A 19,295-nucleotide genomic window follows, 5' to 3' on the forward strand; every position below is an offset into this window, starting at 1 on the left:
TTGCGCCCAGTGCGGCCGGCCCCCCCTGCACCCCCCACGCTACGCCACTGCATTCAGCTACACCCATGAGCCAGCCAAGAGCTCATGGCAGAGTTGAGTTTCACAGCCCTGCATAAAAGACCAGCAGACAGTAGCAGACAAAAAGGTTGGGCAGCTGCTATTCTCACCTTGCCCCTCCCAGGGTTGTTGTCAGCCTAATAAGGTCTGTATATCGCACTGAGCTCCAGGGCAGAAGAGCAAGCACAAAGCAGTTTAGAGAAACCTATGCTTTCCCTTATTCATTTTATAACTTTAGGTACACATGTTTGTTTTGTTTTGTTTTGTTTTGTTTTGTTTTGTTTTGTTTTGTTTTGTGTGCCCCCCCCCATTTTAAATACTTTATTGGAATTCATAGGTAACATACAAAATATACCAAGATGAAAACAATTGTGTATATAAAGGTGAAGGGACCCCTAACCGTGAGGTCCAGTCGCGGACGACTCTGGGGTTGCGGTGCTCATCTTGCTTTACAGGCTGAGGGAGCCGGTGTACAACTTCTGGGTCATGTGGCCAGCATGACTAAGCCGCTTCTGGCGAACCAGAGCAGTGAATGGAAATGCCACTTACCTTCCCGCCAGAGCAGTACCTATTTATCTACTTGCACTTTGACGTGCTTTCGAACTGCTAGGTTGTCAGGCGCATGGACCGAGCAACGGGAGCTCACCCCGTCGCGGGAATTCAAACCGCCGACCTTCTGATCGGCAAGCCCTAGGCTCTGTGGTTTAACCCACAGCGCCACCCGCATCCCTATAATCTTACATATGTTTACATAAATTAAATTTAAATTAAGTTTATGCAATCTCTTTTTTCCTATCTTTTCACTAACATAGAATAGACTTCCTATCCTTTCCCGATGCATAGAACCTTTCTGGTGATGAATGTACTTATCATTATTACCTTACTCTTTCTGTATTTTCTAATACTTTCTTACAACAATTCGTGCCCTTTTGCTTGTTTTTTAACAGTTCATTTAGACATGGGTCCTTCAGATGCTGCTGTAGATATTGTACCACTGTTATTATTCTGTAAATATCTCTTATACTTATCCCGTTTTTGAATAAATGATTTAGTTACACGTGCACACACATCTTTTGCTCTCTCCGCAGCATTCAGCCACGTCGAAACCCGAGCCCACGCAGAGGAGCGCCTCCTGAAGAAACTCTTCTCTGGGTACAACAAGTGGTCCCGGCCGGTGGCCAATATTTCGGACGTGGTCATTGTGCGCTTTGGACTGTCCATTGCACAGCTTATAGATGTCGTAAGTACAAGTGGCTGTGTGTGCATGCACAATCTGGAAGCTGCTTCGGCAGTTAAGTGAGGTATTAATTAACTAATGGATTAATAATGTGCGGGTGGAGGGGGACGTGGAAGAAACGATCGCTTGGGGTCTCCCAGATGTGAATTTGCATTTGGACATTTATGCTCTGCCCTTCCAAATTTCCATGCGGCCAGTGGCGTAGCGTGGGGCGACTGGGGGGTCATGGCCCTGGGTGCAAAATTCTGAGGGGGTGCAATCAGGTGCCCCCCAGCGCCAGCTTTCACAGGGATCCATGTCCCACCCTGGCAAAGGTGGCAGAGCAGCCTGGGCATGCATGGAGGGAGGTGGGCAAGGGGCGACCCCAGCACCGCCCAGGCTGGCACTCCTCTACCTGGGTGCTGGAGGGATTCACCTGCCAAGGGCCACATTGGCTGGCTGAGCTACCCCCTGTGTGGGCAGGCAGGTGGTTCACAGGGCCCTGCTTGGTTCAGGTTGCTCCTGTGGCAACTTGCTAGCCCCGGGCATCAGCAACCCACGCTATGCCACTGCTATCGGCTCCCTGCAAATCCAGAGCATTCAAACGCAGAGTGTTAAAAAGTGAATCAGTGTGGTACAGTGGTTTGATTCGGGAGACTCGGATGCAAATCCTCCCTCATCCATGAAACTCTCTGAGTAAGTGGCTGATGATTGATGCGAGGAGAAAATTGAGTAGGTGCGGGGACATGTTGAGGACCTTGTTATCCATAACAAATGGACAGGACATACTTTGTCCTTTTTAAAGTACTGAGAAAACCTCCAGCCCCAACAGCTGCAACGCAGCAGTTTCCCACAAATTCCCTTCCTATTGTAGTAGCCTGGAGAATATGTAACTAGGCACAGCTGGTCTTCTTTTAACACAGGCTATTATCTCCTCTGCTAGTCCTTAACACATTTTCTATGTAAGGAATTAGTTTTGATTTATTATCGAGGCCTGAAATGACAGAGTCTGTGTCTGAATCCAACGTGGACGACAGATGTCGGAGTCTGAATCCCACCCCCAGTCGTGGCCTTATTGGGTGCCAATCAACCAATCTCACTATGCAACTGGGACAGTAGCTCAGTAGCAGAACATCTATTTATCCGTAATATTTCTTACCCACTTTTCACCACAAGTTTCTGGGGGGTTGGGGTTACAACATTATAATCAAATAGTTCTAAAAGCAAGTTTAAAAGTTGTGATTATGGGGGCAGGGGGAAGCCTAGTAAAACCATTGCAACCAAAACAGAACAGCATGGATTCGACCAATCTGATTTGCATGCAGAAGATTCTGGGTTCTTTCTGTGTCATCTCCAATTAGCAGATGATCTCATGAGCCCCATGGAGATGTCATGGGTGGGTATGGGATTTATGTTGGAGGGGGGCAGGACTGAGCTACCTAAAATGCGATTGGTCAGTTTGTGGAAGCTATGCCTATTGCTCAGCCGGATTGCCAGAATGCGACACAACATCATCCAAGTGACCTCAGTGAGCATTTCGATTTCAAACATTCTGATTATTTCGACTTTTAGTTGAGTAATTTGTTTATTTACTTGATTCAGGCAGAGCAGTTGCCCCCTGCCCCTCTAACTTCGCCCAGTCAGATCCCGAGGAGCAGTAGGAGGAGATCAGGGAGAAGGTCCTAGCAGGATGATAGAGGTGAAATCAGGAAATGTGTGAGCTGGAGGAGGGGGCCAGTGTTTCAGGGAGTCAGGAGGTGGATCCCAGGGAGGGTCCAAGTAGGTTGACAGAGGACAGGGGTTGCCTCTGTGTTATTGGACATCTCCTAAATTGGAGCCACCAATGTTTTCTCCTGCCAGGAAGGTGCCTCCTCCTTCTGTGGAGGTGCTGATAGTAAGCCAGATTTTGAACCAGCGCTGACTCCATCATTTCCATCTCCATCTCCATCTCCATCTCCATCTCCATCTCCATCTCCATCTCCATCTCCATCTCCATCTCCATCTCCATCTCCATCTCCAAAAACATGGAGACAGCAGAATGGAGGCGAACAAGGCCCAACAAACTTGCAGGAGTTCTAGCTTGCTTTCCCAGTCCTCGGATGCTTGTCATTGGCTGTGCTTTGTCTTATTCCCACCCTACTCTTCAGAAGGAAGCAATAGGGTGTGTGTCACTCGTCAGAGCAAGATCTCAGCTCAGACTTAGCCCCATAATTCACCTGCAGTGCCTTCAGCCCTTGCCTTGTCCAGGTGCTGCTCTGATGGATGCATCAAAGACTCTGGCAAAAACTGAAACTAGAACTCGAGTTCTTCATCTGGCAACAGGGGACAAGACAGGGGATGGGAATGACCTTTCCCTGCCTGGGATCCCAAAGAGCTGTTGATAGTCAGAGTAGAAAAATTATGGGATGGAAGGCACTGGTGGCAGCTCTGGCTTCGTCTACCATTGGGCTCCCTGCTTTCTGCCCCAGCAGTCTCAATAGGCACCACCACCATGGGCTAGAACATGGGTAGGCAAACTAAGGCCCGGGGGCCCCGGATCCGGCCCAATTGCCTTCTAAATCCAGCCTGTGGATGGTCTGGGAATCAGCATGTTTTTACATGAGTAGAATGTGTGCTTTTATTTAAAATGCATCTCTGGGTTATTTGTGGGGCATAGGAATTTGTTCATTTCCCCTCCGAAATATAGTCCGGCCCCCCACAAGGTCTGAGGGACAGTGGACCGCCCCCCTGCTGAAAAAGTTTGCTGGCCCCTGGGCTAGAAGGACAAATAGTTTGACCCGCAATAAGGTAGCTTCCTATGAACAATGATCATAGGCTTGCTGTCAACTGGTTGCAAAGGCTACGATGGGCTGTATTCCTCCTCTCCCCCGAAAAGAGTGCAGTTGAAATTATGAATGATCCAATACATTGCTTTGAGCAAACTTAGCTTTAATAAGATTTGCATAATGGATTTGATTTGAGCTATTTACTGATAGACCCCGACCAAAGCAGGCTTCCTCATGAGAGTTGCTGAGTACAGTGGTGCCTCGCAAGATGAAAATAATCCGTTCCGCGAGTCTCTTCGTCTAGCGGTTTTTTCGTCTTGCGAAGCAACCCTATTAGCGGCTTAGCAGCTTAGCGCTATTAGCGGTTTAGCGGATTAGCGGCTATTAAAGGTTTAGCGGCTAAGCAGCTAAAAGGCTATTAGCGGCCTAGCGGCTTAGAAAAAGGGGGGGGGGAGCGAAAAAAAATCGGAACACTTGCAAGACGTTTTTGTCTTGCGAAGCAAGCCCATAGGGAAATTCGTCTTGCGAAGCAGCTCAAAAACGGAAAACCCTTTCGTCTAGCGGGTTTTTCATAGAATCATAGAGTTGGAAGAGACCACAAGGGCCATCGAGTCCAACCCCCTGCCAAGCAGGAAACACCATCAGAGCACTCCTGACATATGGTTGTCAAGCCTCTGCTTAAAGACCTCCAAAGAAGGAGACTCCACCACACTCCTTGGCAGCAAATCCCACTGTCGAACAGCTCTTACTGTCAGGAAGTTCTTCCTAATGTTTAGGTGGAATCTTCTTTCTTGTTTTCCGTCTTCTTTCTTGTTTTCCGTCTTCTTTCTTGTTTTCCGTCTTCTTTCTTGTTTTCCGTCTTCTTTCTTGTTTTCCGTCTTCTTTCTTGTTTTCCGTCTTGCGAGGCATTTGTCTTGTGGGGCACCACTGTATAGGGAAGCAGGCCAAGGCGATGGCAGAGATGATTTGGTATCGCAGGAGCTGAGCTTTATTGACATTGCCTTTCTGATGGCACACAAGGGGAGATGCCTTGAGACAGTTAATGAGCTCATCGGAGAGGATTGTTCATTTGCTCTTTGCACCAAACTGCTCTGTCATATATTATGTATAGGATGTTGAGTAACTTGGGAGTTAATTGGAAATGGACTCAAAGGTGGGGTGGGTGGTGGAGGGGAAGTGACCTTGCTGTTCTCTTAAAAGCCAGAGGCAACCAGTGTCTGTAAGCTATGATCATTAGCAAATGCACAGCTAAACACCCTCAAGGATGCTGCTTTAAATGGGCTTGTATGTGAGACATCCCACACTGCTTTTTAGAACTGCACAGCAAACATCACTTCTAGTTTGGTATGGGAACTGTATTTGAGATGCATAACTCGGGGCTGGAGATGGGGTGGAACATGATGTGGCTGAATGCTCTTCCATACAAAATACCCCAAACCCCTCTGCCTAGAAACTTGACATCTTAGGGAGAAAGTTTGGCTTAATCCATACTACTGTATGGAAAGACCTTTAATAGACAGTGGTACCTTGGTTCTCAAACACCTTGGTACTCAAACAACTTGGAACACAAACACTGCAAACCCGGAAGTAAGTGTTCCGGTTTGCGAACTTTTTTAAGAAGCTGAATGTGCTCCATTTTGAGTGTTATGCTTCCGATCTGAGTGTTACACACTTCCATTTTGAGTGTTACGCTGAGGTCTGTCTGTTTTTGCTATTTTTTTGTGTTGTTGTTGCGGCTATCTTTTTTGTGACTGTGTGGAACCCAGTTCAGTTACTGATTGATTGATTGTGTGACTGCAGTACAGTGGTACCTCGGGTTAAGAACTTAATTCATTCTGGAGGTCCCTTCTTAACCCGAAACTGTTCTTAACCTGAGACACCACTTTAGCTGATGGGACCTCCCACTACCGCCCCGCCGCTGCCGCACAATTTTTGTTCTCATCCTGAAGCAAAGTTCTTAACCCGAGGTACTATTTCTGGGTTAGCAGAGTCTGTAACCTGAAGCGTCTGTAACCCGAGGTACCACTGTACATTGTTTATTGCTTTCATTTTATGGATCAATGGCCTCGTTAGATAGCAAAATTCATGTTAAATTGCTGTTTTAGGGGTTGTTTTTAAAAGTCTGGACCAGATTAATCCGTTTTGCATTACTCTGTATGGGAAAATGCATCTTGGTTTTGGAATGCTTTGGTTTTGGAACGGACTTCTGGAATGGATTAAGTTTGAGAGCCAAGGTACCACCGTATAGGTGCATTCCATCACAAGAGCCTTTACTTCCAATGTGTGGTCTAGCTTAGATCGGAGGACTAGTCTGTAGCCCTGAAAGCTGGAATACCCCCCCCCCCACTTAACCTCAGTGACTGATGGTTGCAGAAGGCTGGCTGGCATTTTAGGTTATGTTGCCTTACACCCAGATATTCCCAGGCAAAGGCGGGAATGATAAAGGCAAATTTATGTACCTTCGCGTCGATTTGTCCTATGATTATAATGACCTTTATATATGTGCAAGGGATGATTCATCGCTCGACGGGCAGACTTTTCAGATAATAGCTTCGGAACAACCTTTTTAAAGGAAGCTCACCGTGCCAACAGCCACGATTGCAGCCATGCAAAAGCTTTCCTTCCCCCTGCTGAAGCACGGCTGCTCTGTAGTAGCTCAACCCCACGCTGCGTAATTGTAGGGTGTGTCTTCTTACACGAGCTCGTTCCTTGGGAACTATACAGGAAGGAGGAGAGATGGGCGTTTCACCTCTATGCTGAAGAGTGGATTAGATAGTCCTCCTAAATATATCCTCATCAGACTTGGGGAGCAATCCAACACATAAGACACACTAGCCCAGCATTTGTGTATGCAGTGACCGGGCCATTTTCATGTTTGCAGCTCTGCCACACATGCTACAAGTGTGCAGCTCAACTACTTAGGTATACAAATTGTACCTTCGTTGAATGAAACATGTGAACACCATGGTGATCTGCCACAAAGCCACTTCCAACATCAGGAGGAAGTGGTGTTGCGGGCTTCACGCCCCCAACACGTGCGTGGAGGCTGGCTTCCAGCCCGCGCGATCAGGGGAATCCTTGGACCGCGTCATCCCCTGAGCCAGCCAATCAGCTGGCTCGGGGTGTGTGGCTTACCTCATTTAAGGCAAGCGCGGCCCTGGGATCTCCCTCTTTTTGCCTACGCAGCTGCTGTTGTTTCCCACCCGCCCGCCCTTTAAGGTTCCCCTTCGTTAAGGGGCCTGGTAGGAATTTTTTCCACTTGGCAAATTGGCACTGGCCATTTGGTGTTTCGCCTACCTCGTAGCAAATCGTCACAACTCATTTGGTCTTGGCGGTTAGGCATTGGTAGGGGTATTGTTATGCAGATGTGTTGTGGGGGGAGCGCCATCACCTCCCCCAAATATTGAAGGGTAGCCTGGTAAAGGATTCTGGGGGGCGTGGCCTCGTCCGAAGCCTATGGAGGTCAGAGCCTGAAGCACGCCCACGAGCGGTGACCCTAGGGGAGTACCTAGTTGATGTGCATCAGCAGGGCTTCCCCCGCTGGTGTTAACCCTTCCCAGTCTTCATGCAAACAGGCTGAAGGCGGATAGTCAGATAGGACCAATGCCTCTTACCTGTAACCAATAAAGTTCTGGCCAATTTTAGCCAATTTCTACTGGGGGAGGCGGGAACTCGCCATGCAATGCTATCATGTTGCATATTTGCCCTGGATCTCTAGTGGTGGCAGTGACTGAGAATGGGATAAGGAAATACCTGATGCAGCGATGTCACTAGTGAGAGTGTTGGGATTTACATATTTGGCAGTTGTTTCTGCTGATGGTGAGCCTGAATGTACTGAAATGCTGTCCAAACTAAGAACCACTTCCAAAGCAAACTAACAGCGGCAGGTAACTGCAGGCTACCTGAAAACAAATTTCATATAAATCTTCTGTTTATATTTATGACCTGGTTCCTGCTAGTGAAAAACTCCAATTGGAAGATATTTTATGTGAAAAGCTCAACTCAGTGCGGTGCACCAGGCATTAGACATGGCTAAGCAAACAAAGTAGTTGATTCAAAATAAGCAGTTGACATGCTTACTGGTTTTATTGAGAGCCAGTGTGATATAATGGTTAGAGTACTGGAATTCTTCTTCTTCTTTCTTCTTTGGTGATCACTCGTAGCCGAGTAAGATTGTCTTCCATGAGTATGGTCTTGACAGTGTGTCTGTAAATGACTGTGGAGGCCAATTATAGAATCATAGAATCATAGAGTTGGAAGAGACCACAAGGGCCATCGAGTCCAACCCCCTGCCAAGCAGGAAACACCATCAGAGCACTCCTGACATATGGTTGTCAAGCCTCTGCTTAAAGACCTCCAAAGAAGGAGACTCCACCACACTCCTGGGCAGCAAATTCCACTGTCGAACAGCTCTTACTGTCAGGAAGTTCTTCCTAATGTTTAGGTGGAATCTTCTTTCTTGTAGTTTGGATCCATTGCTCCGTGTCCGCTTCTCTGGAGCAGCAGAAAACAACCTTTCTCCCTCCTCTATGTGACATCCTTTTATATATTTGAACATGGCTATCATATCACCCCTTAACCTCCTCTTCTCCAGGCTAAACATGCCCAGCTCCCTTAGCCGTTCCTCATAAGGCATCGTTTCCAGGCCTTTGACCATGTTGGTTGCCCTCCTCTGGACACGTTCCAGTTTGTCAGTGTCCTTCTTGAACTGTGGTGCCCAGAACTGGACACAGTACTCCAGGTGAGGTCTGACCAGAGCAGAATACAGTGGCACTACACTGCAAATATATATTAGACATGCAAAGTGCTATCTTATCACCTGGAAAGTAGACTGAGCAGCAACCTTAGTCACCTGCTCACAGTCTTCCCTGCTATGGTGAGATGTGCTGTCTTTTGATGCAAATTGTACCAACCATTTCAAAATATTCTTTTAAACATGCTTTTGTTTTATTTTTTATTTCCATCCCTTTGCTGTTTTTCAGCCTGGGCTCCTTTGTGAGAAAGGGCAGGAAAGACATTTAATAAACTGTCATCATCTTACAGCCGAGTCTGAGTTTTGAGGGAAATGCCCATCTCCCATTTCCTCATGTCTGGGAAATCACAGTGGAAAGTCCAGACCCATCTGCGGTTTCCAGAGTTTAAGCTGCTGCTGAATAATTCAGCGGGTTGCATGGTGGTGGTACATTAACCAAGATAGACTTTCCTAAATTATGGAGAAGGGCCTCGATCGATACATATGCTTTGAAGTGCTGTCCCAGCTTAACCTCCCAAGAAGGGGGGGGGGGGGAATGCAAATGCAAATATATATTAGACATGCAAAGTGCATATGCGGGAGGGTTCTGCAAACTGGCTGAACCAGAGAATGATCTTGGGTGGAGATTGTGGAGGGCTGTGATCACACCTCCTTCTCCTCTCCCTGGGGATGGGGCAGAAATTCAGTTCAATTCTGCAAGTTGTTAAGAGACCCCTATTCGCCTCACAGAGCTAATTCCCAGAGTTTCCTGGGAAGCTGATTTAACTGTTAAACCACTCTGGAAATTATAGCTCTGTGGGTGGAACAGGGCTCTCCTAACAACTCTCAACCCCCTTAACAAACTACACTTGTCAAAACTCATTGGAGGAAGCCATGACTGTTTAAATATTATAGTGGAACGTGGCCTTAATTTTTGTTGTTGTTTTTCGCATAATCCTCATTGCAGCTGGGTTGGGGGACTGAGGCTGACAGACAAGAATCCTGTGCAGGTGGTCAATCAAATTTCAATGCTTGGCAGATCAGAATCCTACAAGCTAAGCCCACTTAGAAGCCCCGTTCACAAGGTTCAGCCTACATAAGTTCAGACTCCTACACAAAGACCCCTACATGACAGAACCTGCAGGAGGGGAATGGGGTAAACAAGCAAGATCGAGATTTCTCTGCTATGGGTTCCAGTCAGCTGCCTGCAGAGGGCTGGTAACTTGCATAAGGCAGAGGCAGGATTTGAACCAGGGTCTTCCAGCAGTCTCTAAGGCTCCTATTGTTCTCCTGAGATATCTTAGTTGGTAGAGCAGGAGACTCTTAATCTCAGGGTGGTGGGCTTGAGCCCCACATCAGGTGAAAGATTCCTGGTCTGCAGAAGGTTGGACTAGATGAGACTTGTGGTCCCTTCCAAGTCTACAATTCTATGATTCTATATACAATAATAATAATAAATTATTTATACCCCACCCATCTGGCTGGGTTTCCCCAGCCACTCTGGGCGGCTTCCAACTGAATATTAAAAACAATACAGTGTCAGACATTAAAAACTTCCCTAAACAGGGCCGCCTTCCGTTGTCTTTGATAAGTAAAATAGTTTGTTTATTGCCTTGACATCTGCTGGGATGGCGTTCCACAGGGCAGGTGCCACTACCAAGAAGGCCCTCTGCCTGGTTCCCTGTAACCTCACTTCTCGCAGTGAGGGAACCGCCGGAAGGCCCTCGGCGCTGGACCTCAGTGTCCGGGCTGGATGACAGGGGTGGAGACGCTCTTTCAGGTATACAGGACCGAGGCCATTTAGGGCTTTAAAGGTCAGTACCAACACTTTGAATTGTGCTCGGAAACGTACTGGGAGCCATTGATTCACCACACACATCTACACACCTACTTGGCTGTAGGTCCCATTGAACTGAGTGGGTGGAAACATGGAGGGTTATATTGCAAGCCACTGTTCTACAGCAGCTCTTAACACTGTGCTGAATTTCACAGGAAATTGAATGCACTGTGTTTCAGTCCTCCAGTACCAGCAAGTTCTAGCTAGAAAGGTTGTTCTTTTCTCTCATCTCTCCCCCCACCCTCGTCTTGCCGTGTGTTTCACATGCTAACCATGTAGAAATGTAATTTGTGAGCCATTGACATTCCAAAGAGCTCTCCGGCTCACAATAAGAAATCACTCTGGATGAACTAATTTAATTGTTTTAGTAAATTGCCTTGGACATACAGCAAATGCTGGGCTTGAAAAAAAAATAATGAATCAATAAACTGCAGAAGTGGCAATGTCTGTGATCAGAGATAATGGCCCTGATTCAGCTAAAGTTCAACGCGACTACACCCCTTAGAAAGCAAGTTAGGCCTTATCTGCATTGCCAATTTTGAAGCAGTGTCATAACCCTTGAAATAGCCATGGCTTCCCACAAAGTATCCTGGGAAGTGTCGTTTGTTAAGGGGTAACCTCTATTCTGCCCACAGAGCTACAATTTTCAGAATGGTTGAATAGTCAACACTGCTTTCCAGGGAACACTGGAAACCATAGCTCTGTGAGAAGAATAGGTTTCCTACAAACCAAGGAAACAGGCAACCCCTTGAAATGTAGGTGGGTTCCCATGAGGAAGTGTGAGAACAGTAAGAACCTTTACATAACCGGATAACAGGGGCAATGTTGTTGTTGTTTAGTCGTTTAGTTATGTCCGACTCTTCGTGACCCCATGGACCAGAGCATACCAGGCACTCCTGTCTTCCACTGCCTCCCGCAGTTTGGTTAAACTCATGCTGGTAGCTTCGAGAACACTGTCCAACCATCTCGTCCTCTGTCATCCCCTTCTCCTTGTGCCCTCAATCTTTCCCAACATCAGGGTCTTTTCCAGGGAGTTTTCTCTTCTCATGAGGTGGCCAAAGTATTGGAGCCTCAGCTTCACAATCTGAACAGGGGCAAAGCAACTGCTGTTTATATACATTTCTGAAGGCCTGGGCCATTCCCACTCCCAACGTGATTGGCTGTCTAAACTTCCAAGCTGTGAATCATGACTTAGAGTTCAAGGGCCAATGGCAAAGGCCCAAATGTTCTGTGATTGGATATCATGTATCAAATCAGAACACAGAAGCTCAGAATCCTTAGTCCAGACTCAAGCTCAGGCAAACACAGACCACTGAATACATAACGCCCCTCACACCAAAAGCAACAGTCCCTTAAGCAACAGAAAAGCCAAAAGAAACACCTTCATTTTTTAAAAAAAGAGGGAGAAAGGGATCTTAATGGACACCATGGGGGGTGTCTCATAGCATCCTGTTGCCCATGACACTACACTAGGGACCCCAGATGGAGAGTTATTCCAGGGAATTCTGAGGAAGACAAAATCTTGGCCACTAGCCCACAGAAAGTACCGATAGATTTTTGCCCCTACCTTCAAAATTCTATATTTTATTTATTTTTTATTCAAAATTAAAACAAAACATATTTTCCAGAAACATCCTTATTTCCCCTCCATTTTTCCTCCCTCCCCCCCACAGAACCCACCCACCCCCACCCCACAACTTCCCTCAGTTCCAGTCTTTGATTTCTCTAAAAATGCTGTTTTGTGCATGTTATACAGTTGTATAGTTCCTCAAACTATTTAGCTGATTATTATCAATAAAAAGTTTGTGAATGTTTATTCAAAACCAGCCAAGGAGTCCAGTTCGCTTTGTTGCGTCTTCAAATACTTTGTAAAGGGTTCCCATTCATCTTTAAAGTCACAGTTATCCTTGTCCCATAGCTTATATGTCAGTTTTGCCAGTTCTGCATAGTCCATCAATTTTTCTTGCCATGATTCTTTAGTTGGGGTTTCTTCAGTCTTCCATCCTTGTGCTATTAAAACTCTCGCAGCCATTGTCGCATACATGAAGATGTTTTTCAGCTTTTTTGGAAAATCTTTCCCTACAATCCCTAATAAAAATGCTTCAGGTTTTTTAACAAATGTTAAATGGAACATTTTCTTCAATTTGTTGTATATCATTTGCCCCTGCCCTCAAAATTCACCACACTTCAAAGTTGCAGAAGAGTAGAGCAAGTTTCACGTTCCTCTTTTGCTTTGAACTCACCCAAAATTAGTCTAAAAGTTCTTCACCGATTGCTATAAACTTGCCAGATGGTGCCTTTTGCAGCAGGGTTAACAATCCCCATTTTCAGCGCCCCAGGTACACCAGGTAGTGTGGTTGCTGACTTTGAGCCAGACATCCTGGAGAGTGAAGTCAAATGGGCCTTAGAAAGCACTGCTAATAACAAGGCCAGTGGAAGTGATGGTATTCCAGCTGAACTATTTAAAATTTTAAAAGATGGTGCTACACTCAATATGCCAGCAAGTTTGGAAAACTCAGCAGTGACCAGAGGATTGGAGAAGATCAGTCTACATCCCAATCCCAAAGAAGGGCAGTGCCAAAGAATGCTCCAACTACTGCACAATTGCACTCATTTCACACGCTAGCAAGGTTATGCTTAAAATTCTACAAGGCAGGCTTAAGCAGTATGTGGACCGAGAACTCCCAGAAGTGCAAGCTGGATTTCGAAGAGGCAGAGGAACCAGAGACCAAATTGCAAACATGCGCTGGATTATGGAGAAAGCTGGAGAGTTCCAGAAAGACATCTACTTCTGCTTCATTGACTATGCAAAAGCCTTTGACTGTGTCGACCACAGCAACCTATGGCAAGTTCTTAAAGAAATGGGAGTGCCTGATCACCTCATCTGTCTCCTGAGAAAGCTCTATGTGGGACTAGATGCTACAGTTAGAACTGGATATGGAACAACTGATTGGTTCAAAATTGGGAAAGGCGTACGACAAGGCTGTATATTGTCTCCCTGTTTATTTAACTTATATGCAGAATTCATCATGCAAAAGGCTGGACTGGATGAATTCCAAAATGGAATTAAGATTGCCGGAAGAAACATCAACAATCTCAGATATGCAGATGACACAACCTTGATGGCAGAAAGTGAGGAGGAATTAAAGAACCTTTTAATGAGGCTGAAAGAGGAGAGTGCAAAATATGGTCTGAAGCTCAACATCAAAAAAATTAAGATCATGGCCACTGGTCCCATCACCTCCTGGCAAATAGAAGGGGAAGAAATGGAGGCAGTGAGAGATTTTACTTTCTTGGTCTCCGTGATCACTGCAGATGGTGACAGCAGTCACGAAATTAAAAGATGCCTACTTCTTGGGAGAAAAGCAATGACAAACCTAGACAGCATCTTTAAAAGCAGAGATATCACCTTACTGACAAAGTAAGTTAAAGTTAAAGCTATGGTTTTCCCAGTAGTGATGTATGGAAGTGAGAGCTGGACCGTAAAGAAGGCTGATTGCCAAAGAATTGATGCTTTTGAGAGTCCCATGGACTGCAAGAAGATCAAACCTATCCATTCTGAATGAAATCAGCCCTGAGTGCTCACTGGAAGGACAGATCTTGAAGCGGAGGCTCCTATACTTTGGCCTCCTCATGAGAAGAGTCCCTGGAAAAGACCCTGGTGTTGGGAAATATGGAGGACACAAGGAGAAGGAGAAGACAGAGGATGAGATGGTTGGACAGTGTTCTCGAAGCTACCACCATGAGTTTAACCAAACTGCGGGAGGCAGTGGAAGACAGGCGTGCCTGGCGTGCTCTGGTCCATGGGGTCACAAAGAGTTGGACACATCTAAACGACTAAACAAGAACAACATGGAGCCGTACTAGTCAAAGACATTCGTTGCTCTGTTCACAGATCTCTTTTGCAACCCATCGTTCGGCTCTGGCTTAGAGGCATTTTGGGCTGTTTGAAACAGTGCTGGGATTAGCCCTCATTCTAAATCCTTGTTCGATCCAAGCATATTAGAACACCTCTGGCTGTGTTTGGATGTTAGGGATCACAGCAGTGGTTGTTTGACACAGCGGTAGCCAGCAAAGGACAGAGGGGTGCCCTTAGCTGAGAAAGTGCCAGCCTTTAGCAGTCTGAATTAATTCGGTTCTCAAGTTAATGGGGGAGCAGCCTAGTTTTGAACGAGTTGTTTGTACATGACCTCCTTTGCAGGTTGGCTGGAAAAAGAGGAGAGAAAATATAAAACCTTTGTTACTCATGCAGGCCTTTAAATGAGATTACCCCAAGGTAGATTTGTTGTGCAGCTCTTTCTGCCGGGATCAGAAGGGCACCGGGGGCTGACACTCCCCACATCAACACTGGGAGAGGGGAATAAATTAAGTCCACTCTCAGTTAAAGGCATACCTGCATAATTTGCACTTTCTGGTTTTTTTTATTAAATATTTATTAAGAATTTTCCATTTTAAAAAGCCAAAAAGAAAAAAAGAAAAAGAAAAAATTAAAAACATGTACAGTTTGCAATCCTTATTTTCTATAACATATTTCCCTGACTTCCCCACACCTCCCCTTCTTATATTTCAATTCAAATTATAAATTCAACAAGTTCTTATCCCCAGTTTTTAACCTTTTTATACTTAAGTCATTTTAAGAAACCAATTTTACCTTATAAACCTCAAAATTTATACCTCAATACTCATTCTTAAATCCTTATTTCTAAAGTCGACCCCGATTCCCTTCCACGAATTCCCCACTTTTCATACTGATAACAAAACAGAATAAAAGAAAAAGACAAATTATAATTATACACCCTTTGGATCCCCAAACCCCACCCCATCCCCTTTCCCGGTTTCAATCCCCAACAAATGTCCATCAGTCTTAATCTGCTGTCAGCCTGGAGATCATAATTTGCACTTTCTGAAACAGTGTTCAAACTGAAACATTGCAAAGTTTCAAAATTCGCATTTCTCAGAATTCTCAAGACAAGCAATTTTGTGTAAGAATGCTTATGCCAATGAAAACAATATACAAAAATACATTACGATAAGCAAAACTGCATACAAGAATGTGTCTGTTAGGAGAAATTTGCACTAAAAAGGATGCTAAATTCTCATGGAGACTTGTTTGGTTTTGAACAACTTGGAAGCTGACGTGGAAATATGGAGAAGTGAATTCAAGAGTGGGAGAATGAGAAAGTACTAGAAGCTGAAATTGACAGGTTTCCCTACCCCCTCGAAGCAAATACTGCAAGCCCCATATGCTTCTCCAGCTTGGACAAAATGTGAGCCATAAGAAAAAGAGAATCATTTCCAACCATACCCGTTTCTCCTGGGCAATCACTTTCCCCCGCCTTTGAATTACACTTTCCCAGTGGGTGGCTTAAGCACCTGTCTGGCAAGTGGTGGAAACCGGAAACAAAGGGAAGGAAGAGAGATTGAAAGAGGTGGATGACAGACCCTCCAAGTGTCCTTATTTTTCAGGGACAGTCCCAGATTTACAGAAGCCACCCCTGTTTCTGATTTGATCCACAAATGCCCTCCTTTTCCTTAAAAGGTAAGGGGACCCCTGACCATTAGGTCTAATCGTGAACAACTCTGGGGTTGCGGTGCTCATCTCACTTTATTGGTCGAGGGAGCCGGCATACAGCTTCCGAGTCATGTGGCCAGCATGACTAAGCCGCTTCTGGCAAACCAGAGCAGCACACGAAAACGCCATTTACCTTCCCGCCAGAGCAGTACCTATTTATCTACTTGTACTTGGCATGCTTTTGAACTGCTAGGTTGGCAGGAGCAGGGACCGAGCAACAGGAGGTCACCCCATCGCGGGGATTCAAACCGCCGATCTTCTGATTGGCAAGCCCAAGGCTCTGTGATTTTCCTTAGGATGTCCCTATTTTCATTGGAGAATAGTTGGAGGGTATGGAGTTATCTAACCTCTGAGCTATCTGAAGGCAGTCCTGTATAGGGAAGTTATTTAAAAAATGTTTATTGTTTTATAATGTTGACCACAGCAACACAGCAGCCCAGGACCCACGTACCTACAGGACCGCCTCTCCTGGTATGCCCCGCGGAGGACCTTATGGTTCACAAATGACAACATTTTGGTGGTCCAAAGTCGCAAGGTGGTTAAATTGGTCTCAACTAAGGCCAGGGCCTTTTCAGTACTGGCCCCGACTTGTTGGAACGCTCTGTCCCAAGAGACTAGGACCCTGCGGGACTTGACATCTTTCTGCAGGACCTGCAAGACAGAGCTGTTCCGCCTAGCCTTTGGTTTGGACTCAGTCTGACCCTTATGTTTTTCCCTCCCCTTACGGTTTTGATCTATGGGCTACTTTTAAAATGAGGTTGCATTTTAAATTACATTTTAACCTGTATTTTAAATTGCCACCCCCCCATTATGTTTGTACTGTAATTTTACTGGTGTTAGCTGCCCTGAGCCCGGCTCTGGCCGGGGAGGGCAGGGTAAAAATAAAATTTATTTATTACTATCATTATATATGTTGGAAGCCACCCAGAGTGGCTGGGGCAACCCAGTCAGATGGACAGGGTATAAATAATAAAATTATTATTATTATTATTATCATTATTATTGAATAAGACATCCCAATTTTCATTGGAGCAATGTTGGAGGGTATGGGTTGAGCACAGCAGACTCATTCTGAAGTGACTGGAGAACAGAGAGAGAGAGAAAGAGAAAGAGAGAGAGAGAGAGAACGAGAGGAAAATATGGAGACTGTGTGTGTACCCCCTTGCCCTTCAATGTCTGTGATGAGAAGTAGTAGATAGGTAGCCGTGTTGGTCTGCCATAGTCAAAATAAAAAAATTCCTTCCAGTAGCACCTTAAACCAGTGTTTCCCAACCGGTGTTCCGCGGCACACGAGTGTGCCGTGAGACATCGGCTGGTGTGCCGCGAGATGCCTGGAGGGAGGCGGGCGAGTCGGGCGGCGAGAGGCGGGGCGGCGGCGGCGAGGAGAGGCCGCGCCTCCTGCTGCTGCCTGGCGCTCCTCCTCGCAGCCGGCAGCGCTGCCTGGGCGCCTCCGCGCGACTCTGCCTCGCTGGGTTTGGTCTCCCAGCAGAGACGGGTCACACGCGCCCCTCCCTCCCTCCCTCAGCCTGCGCGGAGGGAGAGCCAGAGAGAGGCATCGCTCCTGCGCTCCGAGGCGGATTGAGCGCAGCTGAGAGGAGCTGCCGAGGGAAAAAACTTTCACTTTTGTGCGTCCCTCCCGGCGTGACGCTGCGCGCTGACGTCACGGGGCGGGGCTTTAATGGTGGTGTGCCGCGAGATTTTTTTTCAGTAAACAGGTGTGCCGTTGCCCAAAAACGTTTGGGAAACACTGCCTTAAACAGACTCAGAAACTGGAAAGAGAAGCTGCTGAATTACAACTCATTACCAAACTTAAAACAATGGAAAAACCTGGGCTGAACAAAGACATTGGATTCTTATCTCACTATACATGACTATACCATTTCTCACCTTCTCACCCCTTGCCTTTTCCTGTAAGACCTATTACAGTCGTTAAGAGTCGTCAACAGGCTCATCTCAGCTATCTGCCTATCTCCCATTCCCACCACCCTTCTGAGTAATACCCCTCCCCACCTTCTCACTATATAGAAGGATCTGGCAACTTCTGTTTCAGTGTATCTGAAGAAGTGTGCATGCACACGAAAGCTCATACCAAGAACTAACTTAGTTGGTCTTTAAGGTGCTACTGGAAGGAATTTTTTTATTTGTGATGAGAAGCAAGCATATAAAAAAAAGAGGTAGGGGTGATAATGGTTTCTCCCCAAGCGTTCAGCACATGCTTTTATCCAAGATTTGTCTGAGAGTCTGGAAGTGAAAATATTACTACTTAGAACCATTTCACACCATAGGTTTCCTCTGAGAGGGAAGTGTGATTCTGGCTAAACAAATAAGCAGCAGACATTATGTTTGTCTGTGGACGGCTGGCTTATGATCCTGGCTTCGGTCTGGCTGCGTCCAGCAGGCATATAATAAAGGCTCACAGCCATGAAGAGATGGGGGAGGAATCTGATTTAGTTCACGTTCGAAGGCAAACCTACCTAATTTGCAGTTTCTGAAACAATACGAGAAGTGAAACACAGCTGTCCTTTGAAAATTGGAAATTCCCTGACTTCTGCAGCGTAGTTCTCCAGTGAAGTAATGGGTACAAATAGACATGTACTGAGGCAGACCAAAATAATAGAATCATAGGATTGTAGAGTCTAAACTAAAGCATCCATGACAAACGCATTATAGTAGGGGAAACTGCTTTGCAAAAAAAATATGTGTGCCTTAGGCAAAACTGAATGTAAACCTGTGCGTTATCAGGAGAATTTTGCACTGAAATGCAGGTGAATTTCCACGACAAACTTTTATTTATTTATTTATTTATTTATTTAAAATCACACACTGGTGTGGAAATGATTTAAGAACTGAACCTCAGATGGGAAAAACAGAAACTGAAATGGACAAGAGTTGACCATCTGTATAGGTTTTATTAAGAAGGATGCTGTGGTATCTGGGTCTTAAAGAAGAAGAATCAGTGACCTCAGGAGATGCCCCTCATTTCAGGGAAGTTTTGACTTGGGGAGAGAAGAATGGAAAAAGCTGCCGTTAAGCACACAGGGTCTAAGAACAGTTACAGATAGGTAGCCGTGTTGGTCTGCCATAGTCAAAATAAAAAAATTCCTTCCAGTAGACCT

The 19,295-nt window shown here is 45.8% G+C and overlaps 1 protein-coding gene across 2 annotated transcripts in view; it reads left to right on the forward strand.

Annotated features, from left to right (window-relative positions):
* The window catches only part of CHRNA4 (cholinergic receptor nicotinic alpha 4 subunit), an 82,806-nt gene that overhangs the window by 8,043 nt on the left and 55,468 nt on the right, over positions 1-19,295 (forward strand). For both annotated transcript variants that reach the window (XM_083507435.1, XM_083507434.1), the window contains exon 2: positions 1,146-1,297. In XM_083507435.1, coding sequence (XP_083363561.1) covers positions 1,146-1,297 — 152 coding nt within the window. The remainder of the gene's footprint in view (positions 1-1,145; positions 1,298-19,295) is intronic.

The sequence above is a fragment of the Podarcis liolepis genome (genome assembly GCF_965112155.1).
Source record: "Podarcis liolepis genome assembly, chromosome: 6".
In the NCBI taxonomy this organism is placed as follows: domain Eukaryota; kingdom Metazoa; phylum Chordata; class Lepidosauria; order Squamata; family Lacertidae; genus Podarcis; species Podarcis liolepis.